The sequence below is a fragment of the Uloborus diversus genome, chromosome 8 (assembly GCF_026930045.1).
Source record: "Uloborus diversus isolate 005 chromosome 8, Udiv.v.3.1, whole genome shotgun sequence".
NCBI classification, from domain to species: Eukaryota; Metazoa; Arthropoda; class Arachnida; order Araneae; family Uloboridae; genus Uloborus; species Uloborus diversus.
Genome location: NC_072738.1, coordinates 98383853 through 98410338, shown reverse-complemented (window position 1 = coordinate 98410338; position 26486 = coordinate 98383853). Strand labels below are relative to the sequence as shown.

Below are 26486 nucleotides of genomic sequence, written 5' to 3'. Positions count from 1 at the left end.
TTATAAAAAAAAAACACTGATTTAAACTACTATATGATGAATTATTTTAAATACCTAACTAATTATTTACGATCTCTAAATTTTTAATAACCTTTTGAATTAATGGCCTTTTAAAAACAACTACATATTTTAGTTGTAAATTTATTTAAATTTATTTATTTTATATTTTAGTTTTAAAGCCTAATTTAACTATACGCGAAATTAGTCTATAAAATTAAACCTACTCAGTTACGTTAGGTAGTAGTTTATAGGAGTCCCCGACTTTAAAAGGTTATTAAATGTTAAGAGATCGTATATAATTAGTTAAGAATTTAAAATAATTCATTGTATAGTAATTTAATTCAGTGTTTATTTTATAATTCGGTGTTAAATTTAGTTGATTTTTGTACTGGAATTGTAAAATAAATTTCATTTCCATGTCTGGGTAGGAAATAGAATGTAAGTGTAAACAGTTTTTTTTTTTTTTTACTTTTTAGTTCCGGGGTATTTTTTGAAGGAGTTTTTTTTTTATTTAAAAGTAATTTATTTTTTTACTTTTTAGTAGTGTAAAAAACACGGCGAGCGTCTCGGAGACTTCCGATGACTGTGAAGAAAGGCTTTTTCAAATGCGTAACTATGTACAAAAAAAATTGTCTTCATCATTAGTTCAACTTTAAGAAATAAAAATTTAAAAAAAAAGAAAACGAAATCGTTTTAAGTTTAAATTTGTAAAATTGTAAATTTTAGAATTGTAATATTGTAAGTTGTAATTTATTTTTCGCAATACGTGTCGTGTAACTCGTGATAAAAGTCGTATGTTTCTTCACATGGTCCCCACTATAGATGAAGATTAAAAATTCCACTAGAATGAATTTTATGTTTGCTTCAGAGAATCTTTAATTCAAAATTTTCATTATCATTACTCTTAATAATATATTTTTTAGTACTTTTTTAATCATAGGTAAAGAAAGTACATACCTTTGTTTTAAGGCCTTTGTTTATCAATGGGTTTTATATTTAATCGTTTGTGAGTGAAATTGCATGAAATTTATTGTTTAATTAGAGAATAACACTAATATGAAAACAACTTTTCAAACGTACAAAACTGCAGTTTTGCAATGCTCAGGTGATCCTTAGCCCCCACGGCTCTGCAATTTGCACAAGTTATTCTGAAACCCGGGGAAGAGATGTTTTGATCCAAAGGGAACTCAAAGTGGGTTTTCAATGTCTTTATTTCAAATTGACGATTTAAATCTTTGCGAATGAAATAAGATTATGAAGTAATCTTTGGGGGTTGGTGAACGTTAACAAGCAGGGGGCAGAGCCCTCTATTTAATATAAACAGAATTAAACAACAATATTTTTCAAAATGCCTGTCACCGGTTGCAAGCACTTTTCGCAATCGAAGGAAAAATCAGTGAATTTCAATTTTTAATTTTTGACTTTCAGGTTTATAATTTGCAGCTCCATTTATTGAAACATTTTTTGAATTAAAAATTTAGAACTCTGGGGGGGGGGGGGTGAAACTTTACGGCCCACCGCATGCATTTTCTGCAAGATTTGTTTTTTTTTTTTTTTATCATGAACCGTTTTCCTGCTAAAAATTTTGGAAATCAGTCAGTCTATTTTGGGACAGACTGTATAATACATACATTTTTTACATACAGTTATCGTTTTAGCTATACAGGAGTCTCTCGTATAACACGGTACTTCCACAACACGGTTTCGTTATTACACGGTACCGAATTTGCGATTATTATAACACGGTTTCGATGATACACGGTACGAAACTTAAATTTAATACTTCATGGTTTTGATGTAACTCGAATGTTATATTTATAAAAGATAGAATTTCATTTTTGTTTAATACATTCTGTTAATTGTTGACAACTCTAATAAATTTTTACTTTGATTTTTTGAAACGTGGTTTCGATATAACACGATCACGATACATCTTTTATATATATATATATATATATATATATATATATATATATATATAACTTGAATTTTCTAATTCACATACATAATTAGTATTAAAAATGAGTAAAAATGTTATTTTTGAAATTGTCTCGTATGACACGGTTTCGATACTGCGCATAACAAATTAACCGCGTTATAGGAGGGATACCTGTATTTTAATACTTACCATTATTATTGATTTTTTCCAGCTATTGTATACACTAGTATCATTTTTTGCCTGTTTTGTGGATTATCCACGAATTCACTTATCGGTGGTTAACGAGCCACCCTATTCAGCAGGGAATCGGGATAAAACACAATGGGTAGGAAATTTTAAAGTTTATGTTTATTTTTTCAAAAATACCTCCACTTTACAACATTACAACAATTAAGTAACAAATTAATGTAACTAACATTATTTCAGAAAAAAAAAAACATCTTACAGGTGTTTCTAGTGTTAATAGTCTTCGAATACGAACGAGTGTTCCTTTCTTTTCCCAATGCTGTACACTGTAAAAACGATTCAGAAACGTTCCTGGAAAATAACGGGCAGCTGATGTGCCCAATTTCTGCCAGTAACATATCTCGTGAAACCCAGGAACGTTTTCCGACAAAGTTCAGTAACCTTCCTAACATTAATCTGGAAAATTCTTCCCGTTAAAAGCCAGTCGTGTCTCTGGAAAATTAGAGTAAACTTAGGAAGTATAACATTACAGCTTGGCATCTTCCTCATTTATCAAAGATGTTCCAAGAGCATTATTGCAAACATTGCCAATGCTGAGCCAGGATTGCAAGTAACGAGAATTTCACTCAGCTGAAATTCTAGCAAAGCAACGTAGTTCATACTTATTTGCTCCCTTTGGGAGTTGAATTAGCATGGACGGGCCGTAATCTAATTGAAGCCGATACACTTTATTAATATGCTCGGTTAATCTTTAAACTGGGAGCTAAAACTATTTTTCACGACAGTGAAAAGTCTGCATTCGTGCAACTTGTAGCAATTCAGGAAACTTTTTGACAATGATACTTGATTTTTCCTGGAAGTGGATAAAAACCATTGAAATCCCGAAACGTAACACGGAAATACTCAGTAACGTTTCGGAATTTTTTTAGTGTACCATTGCGTTTCGGTGTCCCCCCACTCTAAGTGTTTTACAAAGAAAATTTTAAAACTTTTTTTTTCTTTTACAGATAAACTGCAATGGTGGTTCCAAAGAAACATGTGAACGTTGGAGCAATTTTGCAGTAAGTTTAATATTAGCGTATTCTTTGCCGCATGAGTGACGGTAACTTTCTAATATTTCATTTTAATGTATTTTCTTGATGAATTTTGTCGTTTTAAAACAATGTAGGTGCTAAGCATGTATGGACTGTTCGGCCGCGCAGTGTAATAGACTCTTTTCTATTGCTTTTATTCAAAATTACAGTTCAGAACAGAATAAAAGTTTGTGGTTTTTCTTGTACAACATGGATAATATCTAAAAGTAATTGTTCAACATAATATTTTAACACAAAAATGTAGATAATGATAGAAATCTTATTTTTAAGGAAACCACAAAACAAATCACATCTTATTTAAACATAACAAAGCATGTACCCTGTAAAAAAAATTCGGAAACGTTACTGAGTATTTCCGTGTTACGTTTCGGGATTTTAATGACTTTTATAAACTTACTGGTAAAATCAAGTATCATCGTCAAAAAATTTCCTGAATTGCTACGAGTTGCACGAATGCAGACTTTTCACTGTTGTGCAAAATAGTTTTAGCTCCCAGTTTAAAGATTAATCGAGCATATTAATAAAGTGTATCGATTTCAGTTCGATTACGGCCTGTCCATTTTAATTCAACTGCCAAAAGGAGCAAATAAGAATGAACTACGTTGCTTTGCCAGAATTGCAGCCGAGTGAAATTCTCGTTACTTGCAATCCTGGCTCAGCATTGGCAATGTTGGCAATAATGCTCTTGGAACATCCTTGATAAATGAGGAAGATGCCAAGCTATAATGCTATACTTCCTAAGTTTACTCTAATTTTCCAGAGACACGACTGGCTTTTAACGGGAAGAATTTTCCAGATTATTGTTAAGAAGGTTACTGAACTTTGGTGGAAAACGTTCCTGGGTTTTGCAAGATATGTTACTGGCAGAAATTGGGCACATCAGCTGCCTATTATTTTCCAGGAACGTTTGTGAATCGTTTTTACAGTGTATAAGTATTTAAAAAATATTGAATATTTAGAGGACTTATCCTAAATGCATTATGCTGATCTTTCCTTTCATCTTGGCTGGTTCCCCTAGGTCATGTAACCAATTGAATCACACCTCGTAATTGAAAGAAAAAAAATTCGATTCGTTGCGGCATTTACACTGTAAAAACAATTCAGAAACGTTCCTGGAAAATAATAGGCAGCTGATGTGCCCAATTTCTTCCAGTAACATATCTCACAAAAACCAAGAACATTTTCCGCTAAAATTCACTTACTTTCCTGAAATTATTGCGGAAGCTTCCTAAAATATTCAGAACTCTTACCGCACAAAACCAGTCGTATCCCTGGAATTTTAGGCCAAACTTAGGTGCGTTTCCAGGACAGTTCCAAGAGCAGTATTGCAAACATGGCCAAACTAAGACAGACTCGCCCGCAATTCTCACCAAGCTTAGTGGTCCTTAGACTAATCTGCTTGCGCTCTTTGGACGCCTTATCAGTTACGACGGGCCGCAATCAAACTGAAACAGATACACTTTATAAAAACGTTCAGTTAATCTTTAAACTGGGAGTTAAAATATTTTTCCTTACTGTGAGAACTCTGCGTTCGTACGACTTGTAGCAATTCAGGAAACTTTTTGACAATGATACGTGATTTTTCCAAGAAGTGGATGAAAACCATTAAAATCGTGAAACGTTACAAGGAAATACTCAGCAATGTTTCGGAATTTTTTTACAGTGTAAGTAACGGATAATGCAAAACTTTGGAGACATAAAAAAAAAAGAAACAAGAAAAAAGGAACTCTTTTAGCTGTTACTGATGAAGTACACTATTAGTGTAACAATTAAGCATTAATATAAAGGGTGAGTTTGATCGAATCTGCCATACGAAAGGGGGTGATAGAAAAACCCAAGCGGAGCATAGAACCACCCATTATCGTATCCAATTCTTAACCGTAACCGAGTTAAGGTACATTAAGAAAAATGAGCAAAAAAAAAAAAAATCTGAGAAAACGATCGATTTCCGAGATTCCTGTAAGACCTACTTACAAAATAAGTACATATTTGGAAAGAGCAGATTAAATCCTATCAAACGACACTTTTCTCATCCAGAGAGTCGAATTTTAAAGCGAGCTACTAGCTTTGAAACATTGGACACACTCAGAATTGAAATGGTGCCAAAGTTTTCAATCGCCATTTTCAAAAATAACCGTATAAGCTACAATGGGGCAAATATATCAAAAACTCACGAATTTCTCTAGCTTTTAGATAATACAATAACAGTCATATTGAACTTCAATTTCAGCAAAAATTTAGGCTTTTAACTGTAAAAACGATTCAGAAACGTTCCTGGAATATAATGGGCAACTGATGTGCCCAATTTCTGCTAGTAACATATCTTGCAAAATGCAGGAACGTTTTCCGTTAAATTCAGTAACCTTCGTGATATTATTCTAGAAGCCTCCTAAAAAAAAACAGAAAACTTCCTGTTTAAAGCCAGTCGTGTCTCTGGAAAGTTAGAGCAGACTTTGGAAATTATAATATTATAACACTTGGCATCTTCCTGATTTATCAAGGATGTTTCAAGAACATTATATACAAATACAAAAGTGACGACCAGCAACAGGCTCTGGGCCCTGCTAGACTGGTCCTAGTCAATTTACAATCCCCAGTGAAGATCAATGGCCCTCTTAAAACTATCTACTCCCTTGCTCATTATCACCTCTTCCAGTAAACTGTTCCAAGGTTCCACTACTCTGCTAAAATAATAATTTTTCCTAACATCCATATTAGCCTCAGATTTAAAAAGCTTAAAACAATGACCCCTTGTCCTGTTTTCAGTGCTAAACTTCAGCCGCGTAACATCTTACATTTTAATAAATTTAAACAACTGAATCATGTCCCCTCGGTCTCTTCTTTGCTCAATAGTGTACATTTTTAGATTTCTATGCCTGGAATCATAGTCTAAGAGAGAAAGTCTATTTATTAGCCTTGTAGCCCGCCTTTGAACCCTTTCCAATACATTAATAGCTTTCTTAAGATAAGGAGACCAAAACTGAACAGCATACTCCAAATGAGGTCTTACCAAACTTCTGTATAAGGGCAAAAGAACTTCTTTAGATTTGTTTGAAATAGATCTATTGATAAACCCAAGCATCTTATTGGCTGTATTACTAGCTATGCTGCACTGTTGACTAAACTTTAAATCCTGACTTATTAGGACTCCCAGATCAGTAACTTTGTCTGCCTGACTAATGACTGAACCTTGCAAATAATAACTTGTACACTTATTTCCATGCCCTAAATGTAGCAGTTGACATTTCCCAACATTAACAGCTATACCCCATTTATCAGCCCACTCCGTAATATGATCTAGATCCTCTTGCAGCTGATTTGCTTGCTCTTCATTTTCTACAGTCCCCATAACTTTGATATCATCAGCAAAACAATTCATGTTCCCAGAGATACTTTTACGAATATCGCTCATAGAAACAATGAACAAAGCAGGATCTAACGCTGATCCATAAGGAACCCCACTTAAAACCTCACTCCAATTAATCCATTTAAAAATCAATGTAAACAACATCTACAGGCTTCTTACTGTCCAAAGCGATGGTAACTTTGTTATAGAAACGTAATAAATTAGTTGCACAAAATTTACCTTTCCTGAAACCGTACTGAAAACTAGTCAATAGATTATTAGTCTCTAAAAAATTTACTATCTTAATTTTTATCAATGTTTTAAAAGTTTTGCAAACTACTGAAGTTAGACTCACAGGTTGATAATTTCCCGCACTCCCTTTAGACCCTTTCTTGAAGAGCGGTGTAATGTTAGCCAGCTTCCAATCCTCTGGCACTGCCCCCGAAATATAAGAAACATTGAAAATATTTAAAATTACATCTGCTAATTCCTCTGCACATTCAACTAAAATTTTTGGATAAATATTATCTAGTCCTGGAGCCTTAGTCTTTTTATTTTTTTTCAAATGAAGTAAAACATCATCCTTGAAAAATACAAAATCCTCAAGCTGTACTATAGCTTGTGTCTTGCTGGTATCAACTGTTGAGATACAGTTGTCGTTAAAAACACTCGAAAAAAAGTTGTTAAGAACATTAGCAATATTACTATCGTCCTGAATTAAAATTCCGTGCTCATCAACAAGTGGTCCAATATGACTATTTCGAACTTTCCCCGAATTAGCGTATGCAAAAAGCCTCTTAGGATTCCTGTCTCTGTTATCTGCTAGTCTTTGCTCCAACTCTCTTTTCTGAATCCGTACCAAATACTTAAATTTACGCCTATCTCTTACGCCTCTTTAAACCTATGAAAAGCGCTTTGCTTGCAATTTAGAGCGTCTTTAGTTTCCCTGGAGAACCACATGGGCCAAAGTTTTGTGTTGACACCCTTTCTCCTAAAGGGAACATTATCCCCAACAGTTTTTGCTATATTTTCCTTAAACTTTGCCCAATGAAGATACACATCTCTATTGTCCTATCCGGAAGAAAAAACTGCATTCAAACACTGCCTAAGTGCCAAAAAATCAGTATTTCTGAAATTGGGCACAAATCTAAAATTCTCTATTTTGTGAATATGAAATTTAATCCCAAACCTAATACTGTTGTGGTCACTATCTCCAATGTGTTCCCCTACACATAACCCTTGAAGAGAACCTTCCATGTAACAGAAAACTAGAACCAAAATCACGTCCTGTCGAGTACCCTGAGTTACACTTTGATCTAAGAAACAATCAAAAAATTACTTTCAAAAATTTCTCTTCTCTGCTATTACTGTGGTAAAAATTATTCCATTTAATTCCAGGAAAATTAAAATCTCACATTAAGATGACTTGACCATGGCTTAAGTTGGATGACCTATAAATGTTCCCTAAACGTAATTTTTTGCCCTTATTGCTCATCAACTCCAGCCAAATCATATCAATCTCATTAGGCGATTGCAATCTGCGCTAATGGCATTTCATCACTTGTGAAGTCATGCGCAGAAGCGTAAAAAATGAAACTACACCATTTAAAATAATTGTTAAAAAATATTAAACTTTCCAAATTAATTAAATAATGGTAAAATCCTATGTTTTTAAGCATGTTCTTTCAGAGAAAAATGTTTTTAAAGTTTCGAAAAAACAACCCCATTGTAGACTTTAGACTATTGTTGGTGACTTTAGGACTACAAAGAGACCTCATACCTGAAATACCTTAGGGACTCTGTTAAGTCTCAACCTGAAGCAGATTACAGCTAATGTTGCTCAAAAAAAAAAAAAAAAACTTGCCCCCCCCCTCCCCCGGTTGCAATCCTGAATCCGCTTAAGTTTATGAGCTCTCTCTCCCTTCTAAGTCGAAATTTTGTCCTGTTTCAGATTCAGTCTATCGTAGTTCTGGCTTGCTTTCCCGTATGCGATTCTGAGATGAAAATACTCGTATAGAGATAATTTACAATGCTGCCAACTGACAGTATTTAGTTGAATTGGTTACAACCAGTGAATACCAGGGGCGTGCACATAAATTTTGGAGCCCGTCACAAATGCCTTTTACGGGCGCCTCTCCATCTTGTTTCTCCGTACATAGATTTCACCCCTCATTAAAAAATCTGGGGCCTCCTTCAGGCTCGAAATCGAGCCGACAGGTGTCCCCCCCCCCGTTGTGTATGACCCTACTCATTTGTAACAACAGATCAAACATTACCTTCGCATTTATGGCAGGGCCGGAGCGGCTTTGTCTAATGGTGCAGGCCCCTTCAATTTTGTTAATAGATGTACAAATATAAGGTTTTAATCCTCTTTTTTCGTCCCGGGACCTTTTTTAGGCCGCTTCGGACCCTAATTTCTCTGACCCCTCCCGTTTCCTCAATGTGGAAGCCATGGCCCCCAAAGCTCTAAAAAATAGAGAGAAAGTTGATGAGAGGAAAGCATTCGGACGCGCAGACTTGGGGGGCTATTTACTTTGGTCCCTACTAAGGATGGAAAAAGAATAAACCTGTTTCCGAACGCTTTTTTCACATAGAGAAAACAAATTACATGTTTTTTTATGACATTTTAAAAAATGTTAGATGTGAATTTAAATGTACTCAGTTCAATAAAAAAAATTTCTGAAAGTGGCGCACTCGGCGGTTGGCCCAGTCGGGGATCCCCGACTAGCCGACCTGGTCAGTCCGCTCCTGATGCCACCCTATTCTCCCCTCCAAAAAATCATCTGTTGAGTATCAGCAAAAAGTAGAAACTTAGAACTAGAAGTATTTCGCATGCATTAAATAAACAGATAAAACTTTTTCTCTTTTGATTTTTAATTAAGAAATATGTTTTTTCGGAACTCTATTTAAGTGTAATATTTTTTACTGTGCAATTTAGGTAGTTCAGACATTATTCAAACACCATATTTAATATATTCCTAGAGAAACAAAACATTGCAAACTGTCACACCTTTCCTGATCACATTGATGAAATCCAGTAGTTAAATATGATAAAAAAATTTGGTAAACCAACTTTTGACCATAGTTGAACATCAAAAATTTATTTAAATAACGGTAATTTCATGAAAAGAACAAATGTATGGGGAATTAAAAAAATTACGGTTATTTATGATGTTTTAGATCATTTTTTTTAATTATGTCCAATTTACTTCACCCCAAGTCATTTACATGGGCAGGACTGTATTTTCCTCAACCTGTTTTTTACATGCACAATTATTGCTTTTTCACGAGTCACTACTCAGCCACACTTTTAATGATATTTATGTTTGCATTGAAAATACGTACATCCAAAAGGTGAGCGATGACCAAATTATCACAACATTGTATTTAACGAGGTTTTGTTACTGATGTCTTTGAATTACATGCCTTCTCTTCTGCGCTTACTTTTTTTCGGTTCTTCTTCGTAATGTTCTTCCTTTGAAATATTTAAAGAGCGAAATACCTTATGAAACGATACGAAGCACAGTGTTCCGCACGGGTCGACTAAATTTTTGTTAATTTAAATATAACCATTTAAATACCCATAATTCATTTGCATTTCACAGCATACCAGTTGCTTGTGATGCAATCGTGTATAGTTGAGGCAAACATAACCTAGTAGTATTCTGAAGGATACGCAGATCTTGATCACTGCTTCACCTCGCTTCAAGGTTAGCTTTACCATCACTATGAAGCAATGATACTGAAGAAACTTGTTGCTTGCTTCAGAGATGCCTTTATTCAAAATAATCATTACAATTACTATAAATGTTACTGTTATATGGCACCAAATTTTCATAACAATGGGTTCATATCATTTTAATCATTTAATAGGGAAATTGCATAAAATTTACTGTTTTTTGCACATAACTTTTTTTCTAAAGAACAAGTATGGTCAAACAAAGTAATGGGACCTAAGTTGAGCCATCCCCAATCTATTAAAATAATAATCATTAAAATCGGTTGACTAGGTAATACGCTGTAAGTGGACAAAAAAGAAAAAAAAAAGATATGAACTAATAACCGCGTCCTTTTTGAAGTCGGTTAAAAAAGCAAATGTCATTAAGCTATTTAAATCAATTTTTTCTTCCGGAAATTCAGTGCAGCGAGCTCTTTCATTATGTAATGTAAAATAACAACAAAAAAATGAAGTTTTAAAAGAAGTTCTTGTATTTATTATATACCTAAGTTAAAAAACCTGTATTTTATAACAACTTTACCGCACCAAACCCTAAAGATAAGACTTCTTCTTTCTTTCGCTTTAACAGCAGTCTCTTTAAAGTCACTTTAACTCTAATTAAGGGAACGAAATAACAATTTTATGTTGCGCAAATAGTGACCATATGCATGTTATCAAGATGGCTATCCTAAGAAAAAAAAAAAGCATGTAAATTTATGTTGTAAAGTGAGTTTTGGTGCTCCATTGTAATAAATAATTTTCAAACATTACACACTGTTCTGTTAACATCGTTTAAAAAAATGTTCCTGGAACATGTGTAAAGTCAAGAAACTGCAGGTGTGATAAAAAGAATTATTATAACTTTTCCTTGTTATGTCCCTGTAATTGTTTTTTTTCCTTCCATTTATTGAATATTGTATTGCTTTTCAGGAAAGAAAAATTATTTTCCAATATTTATTGATGTATGTATTCTTTTTTTAGCGTTTTAAACAGGATGTCAACACATGACCCACAAGCTACTACATTGAAGATGTATTATAATAAACAGTTTAATTTTTTCTTACAAAAAAAAAATAATTAAAACTTCATATGTGTTACTGATATGTGTAAAATTTAACAAGAAGAAATTCAGCCAAATGCATCTATTTAGAAATTTATGAAAAAATCAGAGCTTAAATATGGCAACCTGTGGCTCTCTTAACTTATTTACTCAGTGGATTTTTCTTGATCTTTGATCCCATGTATTACTTCTTCTCATTTTTAATTTTTTATTTTCAGACACTTTCAATATAGTTTTCTATTGTTCGATCACATTTTCCTACTTCCTTTTACATAATAAAGGAAGAGATCCGTACGGAGAGAGATGCGAAATGAGAGATACGTACATGCATAAATACATTCGCAAATTAAGACGCCACGAGAAAACTTCTGGTAATTAACTCGAGGATCGTCAAAATGGATATTTCGGGCATCCGTAAGTTCTTAGGTATATCTTTACATGCGGTAGGGTCAAAAATCGGAAATGAGTAAAATGGAAATTTCGGAGTAAATGTAAGGGATTTTTTTTTTTTTTTTTTTTGCGATAACAATACACTGTAAAAACGATTCAGAAACATTCCTAGAAAATAATGGGCCGCTGATGTGCCCAATTTCTGCTAGTAACATATCTTGGAAAGTCCAGGAACGTTTTCCGCTAAAATTCATGAACCTTCCTGATATTATGCTGGAATATCTTGTGAAAAATGCAGAAATCGTCCCGTTAATAGCCAGTCGTGTCGTTGGAAAATTAGAGTAAACTTAGGAAAGTAATGCTTGGCAACTTCCCGATTTATTAAGGAAGTTCCAAGTGCATTTCTGCAAACATGGCCTAAGCTAAGCCAGAATTGCAAATTAGTAACGGCAATTTTACTCACCTGCAATTCTTGCAAAGCTACGTAGTTCATACTTATTTGCTCCCTTTGGGAACTCATTTAGCATGGACTAGCCGTAATTGAACTGAAGACGACTCACTTTATAAATACGCTGAGTTAATATTTAAACTGGGAGCAAAAAATATTTTTCACAACAGTGAAAAGTCTGCATTCTTGCGACTTGTAGCAATTCAGGAAACTTTTTGTCAAGAATACTTAATTTTTCCAGGAAGTGGATAAAAACCATTAAAATCCCGAAACGTGACACGGAAATACCCAGTAACGTTTCGGAATTTTTTTACAGTGTACTTCCTTTACTATGTAAAAGGAAATATGTAAAAGGACACGTAAGCCCACACGTAAAGACATACCTAAGAACTTACGGATGCCCAAAATATTCATTTTGACGATCCCCGAGTTAATTACCACAAGTTTTCTCGTGGCGTCTAAATTTGCAAATGTATCTATGCATATACGTATCTCTCATATCTCAAAAACTGTGTATCTTAGAAGGTTGAAATATTTGGTATGGTGACTCTTAGTGGGGTCTAGTTGTGCATCTCCTCTTTTGGTTGATTCCGGCTGCTCCAAAAGGGGATTTTTAAACCTCTTTTGGGAAGATCAGTGATGATTTCAAGGTAAATTCAAGTGATGTTATAATTTGGCAAACACTTAGTCGCACACTTTGGCAGTTTTTTGGTCGAAAGTTTGGCAGCATGTCGCCAAGCCTTTGGTCGACAAGTTTCGTCACCAAAATGGCGATAAATATTCAAGTCGGTGACAAATTCGGCGAATTTTTTTTTTTTTTCGAATTTAGTGTCATCTTTGCGCTATTGGCGATATCTAGCAAGTAACTATATTGAAACACGTCAAAATTGTTGATATTTGGAAAATAAATCTATGTAAATCATTTTTTTGCATGGGTTCACGATAAATCAGGGGTCAAAAATATTAAAAGCATTTCCTTGTTTTTTTTAGTTATTCGAAAATCAAGCATTATTAAATACATAGATATAAAATGAAGTAGTGTGGTGTTCACATCAGAATACATATTTTGAATTAATCACATTTAAAGTTTGTGAATTCATTAGGTAAGCATATTTTTTGAATCATTAAAGAAGTAAAGGGAAGTTACATATGGAACTAAACGAGCCTACCTTCGCGTTTATTAGCATCAACTTTCTAGCATCTAGTTCATATTCTCTTAATTAGTTAAAAGTTAAATTATGTCAAGCATATTTTTTTAACATCTTACAGTTGGTTTTAAAGATCATAATATACCTGTATCATCTGGTAAAATAAATATGTAAAAATAAATAATTTAACAAATAAAGTAGTAGCATGTTTTAAACAGCGCAGCTAATATAATTTAAAAACTCTTTATTCCTTCAATGTATATATATATATATATATATATATATATATATATATATATATATATATATATATATATATATATATATATATATATAAGTACATCAAAATAAATACGTTCTAATAAAAAAATATTGTGTTTTTGTTTGTTTCGGGAAAATATAAAGCGCATTTTCAGAGCGAACATCAGTAGTCAACTTCAAAAAGTACAAAATGCAGATTGCTGCAGACACGTATTTCGGCGTTACAGGGAGCGCCTTTTTCAATGCAAAAAGGAATGATCTTATGGAGGAAACGATATCCGAGAAAAGCTCTCCTCAGATATCTGCAGATTTTTCTCGAATCTGTTTTTTTATTCATAAGCTCATACTTTTTGCACTAAAAAGTTGTTCCCTGTTACGCCGAAACACGTGTCTGCAGAAATCTGAAATTTGTCCTTTTTGACGTTGTTATTTCTTACTTTACTTTTAAACACAAAGGTATTTATTTATCTTAAGTAAAAACTGCCTCACTTACCAAAGAATGAAATGCTGTTTTGTTTAATTAGCATTTAATGGTTTATTATTATTATTATTTTCCACGTATCGTTTGAAAGGTTAAATATCCAAAAATCACTTGGACATGTCAGCAGCTGTTCTATGTATGCATTAGTCTGGAAAATACATGAGTGACGTGTTATATTTTCATTATTAAAGAGTTCATTTTAAAAAGTTTTAGCAAGTTAGCTATTCTTGAATATTTGATACATAAATTGATACATATCTCTTTTTCTAAAAGGTTCTATATAGTTTAACTGACTGCTCAGACATCATCAATTCGATACAACTTGCTGTCCCAAGTAGGACTCTTAGGAGTCATTCTTCTTTTAAAAATATTTTTACCAGACGGAACTATGTTAATAAATTTTCTCTTTATAAATTTTACAAATTTTTAACATTCATTGTCATGATTTAGATATTTTGAACTTGTTATTTTACAATTTTAAGTCTTTATGTTTTAATATTCTAAATGTATAGTTTGTTTTAATTGCTTTTTTTATATTGTTGCCACTGTAATTGGATTTTTTCTGTAGTATGCAATGCTTTTAATAAATAAATAAATAAATAAAGCTAAGTTTTTAAAGTTTTCTTAAAAACGCTCATAAATGCTATTAAAATTGATTTTTTTTTTTTTTTTTGCTCCATTCATAGTTTTGATCTTTACTATCTTTTAAGAGTTGTTTTTTTTTTCAGTAACTGCCCGGTTATTTCTTGAAAATTTGTACAAAAACATTTAGTTTTAACAAATCATTTTTTTTTCATTTATTTATTTAGGATTGTGGGCATGAAGTTGGAGAAGAATATTTTTATAACCAGCTCTGTGGCGCAGCTGTAGATGCTCAGAAGAAAATTAAAAAATGGTAGTCAGCAATCAGAAAGTGAAAGCTTGAAAATGATTTTAGCACTTTTCAAATTCCGAAAACTGCTCAGCCACCATAAAAACAACTGCATTGTATTTTTATGCTCCAGTGTAAAAGGTTAATAAACAAGTCAAGAAAAATCTGGAAAATGTTGCCTAATCACCTGCTTTTTTAACCTTGGGCTGCCTCATGGAGCATTGAAATTCAATGTCGTTTTACTTGATTATATTTGTCAGGAAAAGTTTTTTTCAATGTCGGTGAACGGACGTAAAAGGGTTTGATTTTTATTGACTGCAGTTTTCATTTAAACAAATTTCGACAGGAATAACCCTAAAGGTAATATAAATTTTTTTCCAAAGCCATCGCATTTTGTGCCACTTTAAAGAATATAGAGAAAAAATATTTAAAACAATCCTAAAATTAATACACTTTTTGTTTTAACTGATGCACATGTCATCAAAAAAAAAAAAAAAAAACAAAAAAACGCACAATATTTGATAAACTTTAAGGTTAAGTATCCCCTCCACAAGAAATTTCATTATAAAAAAAAACAAAATAAAAACACTACTTGTTCTTGAAATCGTTTTGAATGATGAGAGAAAAAGAGCACGATTATTTTTTACTGTATCTGTGCAAGTTTCTTCAATCAGAGATAAATAAATTTTTTTCCAAATAATGAAATCACAATTTGACACGCGTGATAAAAGCGACTTATCGATAGCTAATTTTTTAATGTGCAGAAATGTTTCTATACTTTTACTGTAAAATAAGCTTGTAGTGCAGTGTGGTTCCTTCATTTGATGAGAAAAGAAGTCCTTTCTAATTTAATTATTCAAAAGAAAATATAAACTTTGAAGTGTTTACCAAACTTCATGAAAATTAGTCAACATTTCTTCTCTTCACGTGATACAGCGCTAAAACAAATTTGAAGAAATTCTTTCTAAAAAATGCAGAAAATTTGAGCATATTTGGAACATGTTTTCTGCAGAAAATCTGCAAAGAAAATAAAAAAAAACTTGCAGTTTTTAAGTGTAGATTTTTTTGCTGAAAGCATGCTCCAAATATGCTCAAATTTTCCGCAGATATTTTGGAAAAAAGTATGTTCCAGATATGCTCAAATTTGCTTCAGATTTTTCGCATTTTTTATCTGCCAATTTTCTGAAGAAAGCGTGTTTCAAACATGATCAAATATTCTACAGATTTATTTTTAAAATGTTCCACAGAAAATCTGCAGATAAACTGCAAATAATTTACCCTACAAGTTAAAAATAGTATTTATCAATTAATAACAAAAGAAATAAATGCGATGAAAGGCCGAAACCATATTAAAATTAAAGCTTTGGGATTTCTTTAATAAAAAGGCATGAATTAACAACAGATGGCTGTTTCATGGGTGCTCGATAAAACATCTAATAAAAACTTGAAGTAAGGTAGACCAGGGCACATTTCGAGGATTTTTTTCAATGAGTTTTCTAATTTTTATGTTTGACGCTAGGAAATTTTAGACATTGTGGTTTTATGAAGCAGTTAATGAAGTCAAAACTCGTATATTCAGTTGTTGCTCACACTGCAAAATCGATTCAGAAACGTTCCTGGAAAGTAATGGGCAGCTGATGTGCCCAACTTCTTCCAGTAACATATCTTACAAAAACCAGGAACGTTTTCCGCTAAAATTCAGTAACCTTACTGAAATTATCCTGGAAGCTTCCTAAAATATTCAGAACTCTTACCGTTTAAAGCCAGTCGTGTCTCTGGAATCTTAGAGTAAACTCGGGCGGGCTAAGGCTCCTATATAAGGGGAGCTGACTTATCCGACATTTTGGTTCCAAAATTATCGGGCGAAAAAAATAAACATTTGTACAAAAGCCTCATTGCAGAAAACTGGTGTCCAAACTTTAGGTGTGTTGCCCGATTGATGTTTGATTATTTTATTCTGTGGATGAATACAATTTAATTAATACAAATTAAAAACAAATAAGGTATGAAAATGAGGTTTATTACCGTAAACATTTCCCGATACATTTTAGCTGAATTTGTAAACGAAGTTATCTTTCAAAATTTACCTAAAGTGACATTTTACTCAACTTATCATCAATTATTTTACGACTTAGCAACCAGCGAATATTATAACGTATTTATAAATACTAGAAACGAGGTTGGATCCAATTCTGTCTTGGAACCAAAATGTCGGATAAGTCAGCCTGTCTTTTTCAAGGGGCTCTAGGGCGGGCATACTATAATAGTTTGGCACCATACTGCGTTTTGAAGAAAGCTCCAAAAGCAGTATTGCAAACATGGCCACAGCTGAGAAAGAATTGCTAGTAAGTATCAAGAATTTTACTCGCCTGCAATTCTTCCAAAGCTTCGTAGTCCATAGACTGATTTGCACCATTTGGAAGCCTTATCAGCTCGGACGGGTTGCAATCGAACTGTAGCGGATACACTTTATAAATACACTCAGTTAATTTTTAAACTGGGAGCTTTTTTTTTTTTTTTTTGCAACAGTGAGAAGTCTGCATTCGTGCGACTTGTAGCAATTCAGGAAACTTTTTGACAAAGATACTTGATTTTTCCAGGAAGTGGATAAAAACCATAGAAATACCGTAACGTTACACGGATATATTCAGTAACGTTTCGAATTTTTTTTACAGTGCAGCTTGTGTTTTTAACCGTAAAAAAATGTTTTTTGAGTAAAAGTTGGTTGCGTAAACTTGCCCCAAACACAGGGCAAGTTTATGCTTCGAGTGGGGCACGTTTACGCGTATTAAAATTGATACCAAGCAGTAAGAGAAATAGATACCAATTTAGCCACATTTAAATAATTTATTTCTCCTGAAATACTTTAAAAAGTAAGAAAATTTCAAATAATTAATTAAAGAATATAGTCCTAAAATCATACAACCCATTGCTAATTAAAAACAGAAACTATTTAGTCATCTTCTTCATCACTGTTAGATTTTATTAATGAAAATAAAGTATTTCTATTCGCATACTTGTCATGGGACTGCGTTTTGACATCTAAGATATGGAACCCTGTGTTGACCTTTTTTTGATTGGTTGCGTGCTTTCAAACAATAAATTCAAGCACAATTTTCATCTTCGTAAACAGACACGTTTATTAATTTTCTTTTTACAGAGTGTATTAACTTTTTCCTTGCCGCAGGTTTTGGTTTCATTCTTTTTCTTTGATGTTTTCTATTCCTGCTTCAATAGAAACTTGTAAGTTTTGAAGTAATTTTTTCCTTTTTGTTTTGTTCTGTCCATTTTGTTTTTTTTTCTTTGCAGCTTCTAACTGCTCTTGTCTGAGAGCTTCTTTAATCGGAGTATCAGTTAGGATTTTAAGCATCCTTATTTTTTTTCCTTTCCTAGTTCTTATGCTTTGATCTTACTTTTTCAAATGGTCTCAGTTGTGGTACTACATATGTGATGATGTGGAAGGCCTACTGCAGAAAATACTTCGGGAATACCGATAGGAATTTTCATTATTTTGACATCTAACGTGGTTCTATTAGTGTTTTAAACTTAATGTCATACTATCTTTAAAATTAAGAAACTGTATTATAGGCTGAATAATGTATAAAGTTAAAGCTGAACAATTATGAAGACAACACTATATGATTGTATGTTATAAGATACGAATCTTTAATTAATTTAAAACGATCAGTGATTTTCAAAACGAAATAACCTGAAAATATCAAAGATTTATTTAAACGGTGCAGAGCGAAAAAAAGCGTCCGAGGCCCATTTAGAAGTAAAACAGAGTAGTAATAGACACAGTAAGAACGTGCGTAAATGTGCCTCGATGAAAATGCGTAAATGTGCCCCGTCGCCAATTTTGGATTAATTTTTAACGTGCAAAAAAAATTTAATAACTTTACTGTCCTTACAAATACAATTCTCAAAAAAGGAATAAAATTAGTGGAAAGTTTTTCAGGACACAATAACAAAGAAAACTAATCGAAAAATTTAAATTTTTGTGAAATTTGTCCAAATTAACCTCGTGGTGCAAAGTAATTTATTTAATTAGCCTCGGACGAGTGAACTAAGGCCCCTGTATATATACGAGCTGACGCATCAGCTTAAGATTAGCCATTTTGGATCAAAGTGCGTGTTTGAGTAGTTGTCCTTTCTGGCGAGTTATCGCGGTTGGTGAATGTTCACTGTAAGCAATTATTAACTGCACGTGAATTGTTTATTAAATAAAATATTGTTTTCGGCAAATTTGGTGAAATCCGAAACTTTGCTGTGGTAACCCTAGCAGCGCAACAATGAAACATCCGATTTAATAGCGGCTCTAGACGAAACCAGAAGTAAAACATCATGGCACATTTTATTTTTTTATAAGTGAGCATTGATATCATAAATGTTTGCTCAAAATTTTAAGCCAATTGGGGAAAAAGTAGAACTTACAAAAATTAAAAACGTTCGATTAGGTATTAAAATTTCAAACCAATCTTAATCTACTATATACTTATCGAATAAAAGTTATTTTACTCAAATAATAACCGACGAATTTTGAAGCGTCTTACACGGTAAAAAAAATTCCGAAACGTTACTGATTATTTACATGGAACAAAGCCGGATTTTACAGGTTTTCACCTATTTCTTGAAAAGAGTAAAGTATTTTGCAAAATAAGATTCCTGAATTGCTTCAAGTTGCGTGAAAGGAGACACCTAATTGGTGCGAAAAATATTTTTAACTACCAGTTTAAAGATTAATTTATAGTATTTATTAATTGTATCGTCTTTCATTCGATCGGGGCGCATCCAGGGTGACCAACCTCCCAACGAAAATTCACCAAAAATAAAACGATTTTTAGATGAACACTTTGAATAAATAATAGCTGAAAGAATATAGTTGCGCTAAATGTTCAAAACAGCGCAAATGCAGGATGTATTGAAAAAAACTGACTGTTTTCAAAAATTTATAACACGAAAACGGTTATTTATAAAAAACAAATCCTTGCTGAAAATTCATGTGGTGGGCCCTATTTCTTTTCCCTCGGAGTTCCAAATTTTAGTTCAAAAATGTTTCAATAGATGGCGCTGCACATAGTAAGCCGGTAAGTCAAAAAAGAAGAATTGAAATTCACTGATTTTTCCTCCGATTACGACATGGGATTAGAGCCGACGATTGTTTGAAAATATTGTTTTATTCTTTTTCAGTCAGTTATTTATTTTCAGTCTTTTTCAGGATATCCTGTATATAAACCATAAAGCAGTACTGTGCGGCTCTGAAAAGTTTAGCTCCGACTCAGACAATGTTTAACCTCTGTTTCGGAAAATAGGAAGGTGTAATTGGCTTTAATTTTAGTTGAGAAAATTTCTTAGTAGATTTTCAAAAATATTCCAACTAAAATCCGTGCCAATAACGCATCTATTTTTCACTAAACTCCCCTAAAACAGGTAAACATAGTCAAGGTCAGAGCTGAACTAACCAGAGCTGCAATATAAATTGCTTTTACAATAAAATTTAGTAAATAGCACCAAATGCAAAACAAGTTTGATCGATAGTCATTCCTTCTCCTTGCTCTGGGACAGAAGACATAAGGCCACTATAAAAAGGGAACTGACTGATCAGACAGTTTGGGTCCAAAATCCTGGGGATCAAAGTTAGCATTTGTAAAAAAGCCTCAATGAAGAAAGCTGCCGTCCATGCTTTAGATGTAATGCCTGATTGATATTTCATTATTTTATTATGTAAAGAAATTTCAGCCAGCACCTTCTGAAAACACTCCTAAGAATACGTTCGATAGGGTGACCCCCAAGCTTTCTTCTGTCTTTTCTTGCCATTATTTATAATAAGTAACACAAAATAGGACGAAAGCATCCCTACGGAGAATATAAAATGAAGCTCCAAGCCACTAAAATTCGTGAAAAATATGTGGTTCATTGGTATACATTCCCTTCTTCGATAATTGTTGAGAGCTTGTGAAAGTTATAAGACATTTTAAGTCAACAAGCGGCTTAATTCACAACTGACAAAGTAATAAAGCAAATCTGAACTTACCAGATCTTGGAAAACAGTATAAGTGTTCTGCCCAAAGGAGAATTTTGGCACTTCCACGAGTGAGTAGATTCACGCACCAAGAACGACTAATTTATCTAAGGCATACAAAAACAATGGCAATCTTTGATAAAGTGTCTTGAACTACCTAAATGGTTACTCTACCTGATGAATTTTTTGCAGCTCGTAAGTTTGAAAAAGAGACCACTAGACAGCAAAATCATCACCATGGCAATAGTGGCCCATTGTTGCCCCCTTGGCACAAAGTAGTACCATTTTACGGTAGTAACAGATTGGCACTTTCCTGATTTTCCAAGAACTACCATTCATTTTCTAAAAGCATTTTTGACTTAGCCATAGTCGAGGCTAAAAACATAACTGCAAATAAACACCAAGCCTCTCATTTGACTGAAATTTTTAGCATTAAGTCAGAGACTCATTCGCTCCCGAAGGAAACTTAGTCATTCTTGATGGACCGTAATCGAACCAAAACCGATACACTTTAGGAAATACACTCAAATATTCTTAAAACTTTAGATGAAAATACTTCTCAATACAGTAAGAAAACAGCCTTCTTGCAATTTATAGTGATGTAGGAAACATTTTGGAAAATATACTAAGTTTTCACAGGAATTTGGTGAAAGCCTGGGAATTCCTGAAACGTTTCACAGAAAGAATCAGTGAATGTTTTTTACAGTACAGGCATATCGTATATGTTCGAGTATTGTTGTGCACAAAACTGGAAATGATTAAGTGTTTGGAGTTTTATTGAAGCATTCTTTTGTAAAAGCTATTCCAGCATTTTAAAAAACATTAAAAATTATCAGTTTTATTTTAGATATATGAGGTCAGAGAAACCTGTCTTTTATACTTCATAATAACTCTCCTAGATTATTAAGAAATGCATACAAAATATTTCATTCTTTTATATTACACTGGTGTAAGAAATTAAGAGAATTTTTAGATTTGGTCAATTATCTCCGGAACTACTGGACCGATTTTAATGAAATATTGTACGTCATACATTGAAACAATACAAAACAATTAACTCCCCAAAATTTAAAATATACATGCATCATCATAAATAACACTCGTTAGTGTCGGATGGCATAAAACAGCAGTTGCAAAATTGAACAAAGAAATGTGTTAGTGGGGCGTATGGTCCCCTCTAACCGACGCACAGTGGGGCGAAAACGACAAAAATTGCTTAAAAGGGTAACTTGTTTTCTATATTCAACCAATTGCGGATTAATATAATTGCACAGGCCTATATCTTAGGCAATCGGAACTGGAATTTTAGAGAACTTTAGAAGGCTATCTTTAGCTTTATAGTGCCCTTCGTCCACTACAAAGCTAAAGATAGCCTTTAGAAGGTGAAGAATCATGAATGAAGGGGATTTAAACCAATTGCTTTGAAGTAATCTATATATATTTTTTATTAATGGCGGGTATATTTAATTTCTCTCGTGTTCGACGATAGTAAAAGAACAAAAAAAAAAAAAAAAAAAAAAAAAAAAAAAAGAAGAATAGAATATTCAAACAGATAATTGGTTTTGATCAGCACCAAGAACTGGGGAATTCAAAGTTATTTTTTTCAAAACGCTCTACAAAAAATGTTCTCTTATGTCCTCTTAGAAATTAATATTAATTAATCATCAATGGTCTGCAGAAATACCCTGAAGAGGAATTAGCTGCGTAAACCTGCGAACTTTGGACTTAGAGCCCAAACAAATCGAGAAAAATCCATTATAACTTGCCTGAATAAACAAACAAGCGAGATAAGTTTAAAAACACTTTTAACCCTTTGAAGGGCGAGTCATTAAAATTTTAGAAATCTTATGAAAGAACACAATGAGTGTGTTTACTTGATCATCTGGACATAGATGTCAGTCAAAATAAAAAAAATTATGAATTTCTTTCGCAGGGTGTGGTGTTCCTATTTGTTCACATACCCCACCTAGAGCCGAAAAAATGTATTTATGCATGCAAAATTGAGTTTGAAACTTTTAGAACTATAACATCAAATACGTCAAGGAAAATGAAGAAAAATGATAGAATATTTTAGCGCTAATTAAAAATTTCAATGTTTGAAATTTTTTCTACTTTTAAGTTTATGACTTGGCATGATTTGAACAAAAAATTGAGCTTACAGAAAAAGATACTTTGGTTGAAATGCCATGTATTGTTGTTCATTATACTTAAAATAAAAGGACTCAAGTGGTTTGCTTTAAAAATCTCGGAGAAAAGGGGGGGGGGGTTAATAAATAAATGGTTTCGCGGCGCGACCCCCCGCCCTTTAAAGTGTTTAGCGCTTTTTGGCGTTTTCGCCCCACAGTGCGATGTATAGGCCTCGCAGTGTGACTCCATACTTGAAATAAAGCAGTTCATGGGATCCTTAAGCAATTATTTCCACTCGCTCAACAACGCCGTTCTCAGACCATGGATGGTCCCCATATGGGTGTTGCGAGTTGCTATTGCCCTCCCGAGAGCGTCCCAGACATGTTCTATAGCGTTGGAGTCTAGAGATCTACTTGGCCAGTCCATCGAGTGAATACCTTCCCCCTCCAGAAATTCGTCGACCAGAAGAGCTGTCTATGTCCTTGTGTTAACATCCATTAAAATAAACTCGGGGCTAACAGCGCCCCTCAAGAAGTAAGCATAAGGCTCCAAGACCACATCTCTATACCTCGCAATTGTGACAGAGCCTCTCTCAAAGACATAGAGCGGTGCGCGGCCATCTAACATGATGCCTGGCCAGACCGTCAAACCATCACCACGATAATGGTCGATTTCGCCGATATTGGAGGGTAGGTAGCATGTTCCTGCTTCTATCCATGTAAACGTAGGACAAGAATAGTCGTTTAAGCTGAAACGGGACTCGCTATTTGCGTTCCAATATCCGCGAAATCGACCATTATGAATGAGGAGGTTTGATGGTCTGAGCTGACATCATGTTGGATGGCTGTACACTCCTCCATGTCTTTGAAAGAGGCTCTGTGACAGTTGCGAAATATAGGGAAGTGGTCTTGGAGTCCTATGATCCCCTCTTTAGGGGTCGCTGTTAGCCACGAGTTAATTTTAATAGATGGTAACACAAGACCACATACAGCTCTTCTGGTCGACGAATTTTTGAAGGGGAGGATAGTCACTCGATGGATTGGTCAAGTAGATCTCTAGACTATAACGCTATAGAACATGTCTGGGACGCTCTCGGGAGGGCAATGCCAACTCGCAACAGCCCTCCGGAGATCATTCATAGCCTGAGAACGGCGTTATTGAAAGAGTGGAAATAATTGCATAAGGATCCCATGTATTGTTTCAATGTATGTACATACCAAATTTCATTAATACCGGTCCAGTAGTGCTGAAAATAATTGACCAAATCTGAAAATTCTCTTAATTTCTTACATCAGTGTGGTTAAGTAAAATACACTTAATATACACTAACATTCCAAAAAGTATCATTATCATGGATGAAATGATAAAACTTACGCTTTATTTCGTTGCAAAAACGTTGTTCCTAATTTCAACTTCTTAGGCTTTTTGGGTGTTCTTTAATTCAGCACACACCACAAAAGGATTCATTTAAAACATATTTCATACGCCTTGCAGATGACCAAAAATGAAAATGAGATGCCTTGCAAGATATAGACGGTGAACTCAACTAGTGTTTTCATTTTTTTGCAAAGTTTTAAATACTAGAAAACAACCGTCATGGTAGGACGGGGGCAAGTTACCATCTTATCAAAGAGATTGGCCGACAAATTTGACATGTTCATAAAATATCTATAATTTACCAATCTTTGCTAAAAATAGAAATAAATTCTGAATGTATTTACGATCAGCAAGCATGAAAATACATTTTTAATTCACACCAACATCAGGCTCGACTTTTCCACGTTGATAGTAGCATGTGTTAATGAATTAAATTCTGAAAATCTCAGAAACAATTTTAAACTGCAGACTGAAAGTAATTTTAAAACGAATGTACATCAACGAAAAAATATTTTGCCTGTCTTTGGTTTATTGACAACATACATTTTGAGTTCGTGTACTTGGTCACACAGGAGCCGTTTATGAAATCACGTTCAATTCGACAGGTAGCACAATACATAGACATAGTGTAGGACAGATTTAAAAGCACAGAGAGAAACCAGGGCAATGGGCAGGAATCAAACCCACCGCCTCGGATTTTGCCAGCTAATCGTGATTTAAAAAAGCTAATAAAACTGGCAAGAAAGCGCAGTCGATACTTAAAAAAAGAAAGAAAACTAAACTTATTCTTTTTGAACATATAAAAAAATCATTCATTTTTCAACAAATAACTATGATAAACAGACGATATTTTACTAAGAGAGATAACCTTCACTCTTTCTTTTTCTTTGAGAATCTAATTTAACAATTTAAAACTAGATGAGCATTTGAATTGTTGATGATGTCAGAGCGTTACCCGACCAGTGGTTTTGGCTAATGTATTTATGAGATTTGCATCGTTTCAAAAAGATTTCGGCAGAATTTAAGAACGTATATCTAGGAAAGAAGGGGAGGAGGGCACATAGTTTATGAGTCAAAGAATGTCTCAATTCGTGTGCTACCATTCAAACTTTTTCCACAAGACTATTCGTGGGGTTCCGTGGTAAGTAGTCAAAACTGAAATAAAGTCTGACAGCGAAAAGTTGGGCCTTGGCACCGCCTTGTTTCAAAAGTGTCCATTTTCGTTATGGGTGATATGGAGAGGAAAGTTGAAGAACGGAATATGCAAGTGCGTCATTGGTTCTAGAGCTTGAATGCGTTTCCTTGGAATGTAAGAAATAAACCAAATTGGTAAACCATTTTAATTTTGTGCGGTCAACAATAAGCAAGGCTAAGGATCGTAAAGACAAGTCGACGCATTAGCTTTCGATCAGCCATTTTGGATCGGAGCGCGATTTGAGGGGTTTTCTTTTCTGTCAAGTTATCGCCTTTGTTGTTTTTTTACTGCGAATAATTATTAGCAGCTCGTGAATTGTTTCTTAAATAAAATATCATTATCGGCCAATTTGGCAAAACCTGAAAATTTTCTCTGGTAACCCTATTTCCTCAGCAATGAAAAATCCGATCCAAAATGACTAAACTGATGTCTGAAGGCTAATGTCTGATTGGACGGGTCACATCCCTTATAAGTGGGCGGGTATTGGTCTTACTTCTGTCAGCAGCCATTCGTCACCAATAACAACGCTTCCGATAATTAAATTCAATTGAAAATTGGTGAGAGTAGGGTTGCGTGAAAGAATGCAAAGCTTGTCATTTCAACTTTTTTGCCAACTCAATGCTGTTATCGCTGCAACTAAATCCTTTCAGGTTTAAATAATCACATAACGAAAATGTACTATAAATACGTGTTTCTTCCCATATCGCCAAAATGTTGCTTAATTCCAAAATATGGCCCTTGTGCAATCTTCCTTCTCTACCTATTTTAAGGAATGCACTCGTTTTCTCAAATGATTGGAAGGGTTCATTTGATCGCGTTTGGA

General features: G+C 33.7%; 1 protein-coding gene across 1 annotated transcript in view; it reads left to right on the top strand.

Annotated features, from left to right (window-relative positions):
* Positions 1–15106, top strand: part of LOC129228105 (uncharacterized) — a 47779-nt gene extending 32673 nt beyond the window's left edge. The window contains exons 5-6 of the mRNA XM_054862747.1: positions 3133–3186; positions 14881–15106. Of these exons, the coding sequence (XP_054718722.1) occupies positions 3133–3186; positions 14881–14970 (144 nt within the window). The 3' untranslated portion in view covers positions 14971–15106. The remainder of the gene's footprint in view (positions 1–3132; positions 3187–14880) is intronic.
* The last annotated feature ends 11380 nt before the right edge of the window (positions 15107–26486 follow it).